We start from the raw sequence: 5,039 nt of genomic DNA, 5'->3' as shown, positions 1-5,039 counted from the left end.
GAAGTGGAAAGAGAAGGACTCTGGAAAGAACAAGGCTGGTGCTCCCTGGCAGAGCAGCTCTGCTGGCACTGTTTCCTCCATCTTTGCCAACAGACACCTTGTATTGACCTTCACAAAGGTTGCAGAGGAAAGATCTCAGACAAACTGTTCACAGCAGGGTCATTTTTTTTAAATACACAGAGAGCACGACTTCTCATTTACAAAGTCTATGACTCAAACTATAAAGGTGAACAGAGAATTAGAAGTGGAACGAGTAATAACATTTCTTTGTGGGCAATATTATCATAGTTAAAAAAGCAAAACCAAACAAGCCTTCCCCCAACTCCAAACAGTCATCTCCAAATACAAAATTAAAAAAAAAGATAGGCTGGACCTGTCATGAGTTATGTCATGAGTGATATGCAGAAGATGGGAAGTTTAATGACTTTGAAAAGAATCCAGCCATCAGTTTCCTCAGGGCATCCTTGAGCTCCTGGTTCCTCATGCTGTAGATGAGGGGGTTCACTGCTGGAGGCACCACTGAGTACAGAACAGACACCACCAGGTCCAGGGATGGGGAGGAGATGGAGGGGGGCTTCAGGTAGGCAAACATGGCAGTGCTGACAAACAAGGAGACCACGGCCAGGTGAGGGAGGCACGTGGAAAAGGCTTTGTGCCATCCCTGCTCAGAGGGGATCCTCAGCATGGCCCTCAAGATCTGCTCATAGGACAGCACAATGAACACAAAACACATAAAAGCTAAACAGGCACTGACTACAAGAAGCCCAAGTTCCCTGAGGTAGAAGTCTGAGCAGGAGAGGTTGAGGATCTGGGGCATTTCACAGAAGAACTGGTCCAGGGCATTGCCCTTGCACAGTGGCAGTGAAAATGTATTGGCCGTGTGCAGCAGAGCATTGAGAAACCCAGTGGCCCAGGCAGCTGCTGCCATGTGGACACAAGCTCTGCTGCCCAGGAGGGTCCCGTAGTGCAGGGGTTTGCAGATGGCAACGTAGCGGTCATAGGACATGATGGTGAGAAGAAAATATTCTGCACCAAATAAGAAATATACAAAGAAGACCTGGGCAGCACATCCTGCATAGGAAATGACCCTGGTATCCCACAGAGAGTTGGCCATGGATTTGGGGACAGTGATGGAGATGGAGCCCAGGTCGAGGAGGGCGAGGTTGAGCAGGAAGAAGTACATGGGGGTGTGGAGGTGCTGGTCACAGGCTATGGTGGTGATGATGAGGCCGTTGCCCAGGAGGGCAGCCAGGTAGATGCCCAGGAAGAGCCAGAAGTGCAAGAGCTGCAGCTCCCGTGTGTCTGTGAATGCCAGGAGGAGGAACTGGGTGATGGAGCTGCTGTTGGACATTTGCTCTGCCTGTGAACATGAGGACCTGTGCAAGGAGGAAAAGACAGTGACAAGATAGGGGAGACTTCTCTGAGGAAAATAAACATGCCATTTCTCATGAAAAACCTCATCCTTGATGGAGGCATGTGTCAGCTAATTCTCCTTTTCCACCAAATGACAAACACGGGTTATCACAGCTTAAAATGCAGCTTGGGCACCTAATTTCCATGAATGCACCTCTGGGGCAAGACCCCCTGGGTTGGTGTCAGAACTGAAATGGACCCATATTCCCACCCCAAGTCCAGAGAGTCAGAGCACCAGGGACAGGTGGAGAAACAGGGAAGAACACTGCAGTGCTCCTGAAAAATAAAGCAAGGACAGAAAGGCAGACGGGCATGATGTGAAACCTTCTCCTTACCTGGCTGTGCTGCTGCCACTCACATGATGACACTGTAGAGCAAGTACTTTTAGCACCTTTTTTGTGTACCACGTTCCAGAAACCCTTCACCTGTAGGTCCAGCTGCTGAGGTGGAGACTCGTTACCTGGACCCCATGGCTTTGGGGCAGAGGCTCTGCTGGGGATGGGAGGAGACCAGGGGGTTGCACTGGGAAATGCGTCTGCACTGCAGGGGAGGGCAGGGGGCTTCCTGAATCCCCTCCCCAGCATTTCTGGTCCCAGCTCCCTCTCCCTGCCCATGTCTCTGCTGCATGGAGCTGTCCCTGCTGGGAGCTGTTTCTCTGCCCCTGAATCTGCTCCCTGTCAGTGTCACATACCCCATCTCCCATGCTCAGCTCTGCCCTGCTCACACCTCCTGGCACCGGCCACTGCCCAGGGGCAGCTCTGTGTGCGCAGGGGCTCAGGAGCAGCTCTGACAAGTCCTAACGAGAACTGGGGTCTCAGCACCTTCTCCAGGGCAGAGAAATAAATTCCCATGTCCCACTGCCCACCCAGCCAACCAAGAGTGGAAAAAACTCACAACTTATAATCATCCCTATGAGATAAATGCTTCCTCAGTGTCCTTCAGAAGGAACATCTGCAAATGTCCTGGGGTTGAGCTGGAGCTGTGAGCTGACCTGACCCACGCAGCTCCCTCTCAACAGCAGAAGGACCCTGATCTGCTGGGGGTCGCTCCTTCCACCCACAGCTTCTCCCGTCAGTGTTGTTGGGATCTCCCCGGGCAGGCTGAGTGCTGACCCTGGCAGGCAGCAGAGTCCCTGCAGGGACCCTGCTCTGCAGGACAGCCCTGGGCATCCCTGGGTGCTCACCCAGCTTCACCCCCTGCAGCTGGGAGAAGGCAGCTGTCGTGCCCTGTCCGTCCAGGGAATCCCTGCTGAGGAGCAGACCCTTCTCCTCCACACCAGCCATGGGACGTGCCAGCTCTGCGAGATAATTGCAGGATCCTCATCTGCACCACCCTGCACCCAGAGACTTACTGTGTTAAGGACTGTGAAGATTTCTCCCCCAGTGAGCTCTCAGCTGTCTCACCACCCCAGACTGCATTTTCCCTCTCTCTGCCTGACTCCTCTCTCCTTGGTGCTGCAGGCAGAGCCCTCAGCCCTGCTGCACTTTGCAGAGGAGCTGCTCCTGGGCAGAGCTGTCTCTCTGCAGCGCTGCCGCTTGCCATGAGCTCCCTCTGTCCCAGGAGCCCAGCCCAGCTCAGCAGCACAGGAGCAGCCCATGATGTCCCTTTCTCTGTCCCCTCTGGGCTCCCTCCAGCTGTCCCTGGGGCTCCAGGGGCACATCCTTTGAAACAATCTCAAGTAATCAGTGATGTTGATTTTCTCTCTTCAGCAGTGACACTTCTTGCCAGCATTGTGTTCTTTGTATTAAAAAGTAAATTGGTATGAGAATCACCTTTTCTTGTCCCATCATTAGGCAGGACACCAGGAATGTTACAGCAAAGGATCTAATTTTTCCAAACTGGGGGAGGAATATGTTCCCCGGAATGAATTTAGGCATTATATTCTGGGTTTATACTCCTAGGGCTAGAGAGACATTCAGCAATCTGTTGGCCATCTCATGTCTCTGCTCTGAATCAAAGCCTTTGCTCACATGGGCTCTTGGACACTTGGTACCAGGTTTCCATGGGGCGACTCAGGTTTCCTGGTGCCACAGCTGGGGTGGTTCAGCCCAGATGTGAGGCAATGTCCTCAGCCAGGGACCTGACTGGGTGAGCTGGAGCTGTTCAGCGTTGCAGACAGAGCTGTGACACAGATGGAATAAACTGCCAAGGCAGGGTGGCAGAAGTTAGTTCATCTGGTCTTCAAGCACAGCAGCCTCCAAGCACAGCAACAGGCCAGATCAAAACTCAGTCTAGACCTGTAAGGTAATTCAAGGGCCCCATAATGAGCTGTTACTACTGCAGGAACAGTTAAAGGAGAAACAAAGACACCGTGTGGGTACTGATGAATTTAATAAGAAAAAGAAGTGATATTCTCTGTGTCTCTGGTCCTCCATCTTCACCAGCAAGGTCTCCTAGGCCTCTGTGACTGGAGGCAGAACAACCAGCAGTGGATGGGGATCAAGTCAGGGGTCCCTGGAACTAACACAATCCTTTCCAGTCTATGGGACAGCAGGGGCAGCATCCCAGGAGCTGAGACAGCAGGACCATGTCACAGTGAGGCCACTCTCCACCTTCTTGGAAAGCTCATGGAGACTGGGGGGACTCCCTGACCACTGGCAGCTCTCACACATTGTGTGCACTTTTCAAAAATGGCCAGTGGGTGAGCAGGGGAACTAAGGGCTGTGCCCCAGAACATGTCCACTGGGACCCCATTTCTGGGTGTCTGAAAGAGAAGGTGACGGGGTTTACCCAAGGCAGGTTGTGCCTGTCCATCCTCTTTGCTTTCTGTGAGGAAAGGACAGGGTTGCTGGATGTGGGAAGAGCAGTGGTGGTCTGTCAGCTGGAAGTCAGGAAGGCATTCAGCATCATCCCCCACAATATTCTTGTGTCCAAGGAAGGATAATAGGGTCTGCATCGGTGTGCAAGTAGGTGGGTAAAAAACAATCTGGATGGTTGGACTTAAACAAGGCTCTAGATAAAGGGAGAAACTTTCCAATCCTGAGGACAGTCAAGCCCTGGAAGCTGTTTTCCAAGAGTGCGCATGCACTCTACCCCAGAAAGTGTCCAAGATGTGTTTGGATAAAGCCCTGAGTTATCTGATATGACCCTGCTTTGAGCGGGAGGTTGGTCAAGACACCTCCCAAGGTCCCATCCAGCCTGAATGATGCTGTCCTTTCATCCCCTTCATGTTTTCAATTTAGGGACAGTTCTCTAGTTCTCCCTGGCCACAGGAATAATTCACATGAGGTCCACGGCTGTTTTACAAGTGCCCCCAAACAGCCCTGACCACATCTTGTGCATCCCTTTTCATTTGTCCCCACCCAAGTTCTTCTTTTTTGCTGTCCTCATGCCGACCTTGTTGATCCTTTCAGAGCAGGTTGCTTAAGAGGTGTCAGCATCCATGTACAGAGTCTGCACATCAGCCAGGCAGCAAAGCCATCGTTACAGAAATGGAGACGATGCTCTTGACCAGCTCATTGTACCCAGGAATCACATTTCTTGTCTGCTGAGATTCCTGGGAACATCTGAACTTTAAGTGCAGAGCATGTGAGTCCTCATTGGGTATCCTGGCTCATCTCCTGACCCATGTGGGGCCTCAGGCTGTGAAGAGAATCAAAACCAACTTTTTGGCAGGGGTAGTTTCA

At 52.0% G+C, this 5,039-nt stretch overlaps 1 protein-coding gene across 1 annotated transcript; it reads right to left on the bottom strand.

Annotated features, from left to right (window-relative positions):
* Window positions 1–388: 388 nt before the first annotated feature.
* Window positions 389–1,351, bottom strand: LOC136000386 (olfactory receptor 14A16-like). The gene has a single exon (XM_065654166.1). The coding sequence runs from the start codon at window positions 1,349–1,351 to the stop codon at window positions 389–391; it is 963 nt and encodes a 320-aa protein (XP_065510238.1).
* Between the last annotated feature and the right edge of the window lie 3,688 nt (window positions 1,352–5,039).

The sequence above is a fragment of the Caloenas nicobarica genome, chromosome 32 (genome assembly GCF_036013445.1).
Source record: "Caloenas nicobarica isolate bCalNic1 chromosome 32, bCalNic1.hap1, whole genome shotgun sequence".
Lineage (NCBI taxonomy): Eukaryota > Metazoa > Chordata > Aves > Columbiformes > Columbidae > Caloenas > Caloenas nicobarica.
The sequence above is the reverse complement of the archived record's forward strand: the minus strand, read 5'-3'. Positions and strand labels throughout refer to the sequence as shown.

Excerpts from the sequence above, each read along its gene's own strand:
- LOC136000386 (XM_065654166.1), bottom strand. The coding sequence starts at position 1,351 with ATGTCCAACAGCAGCTCCATCACCCAGTTCCTCCTCCTGGCATTCACA.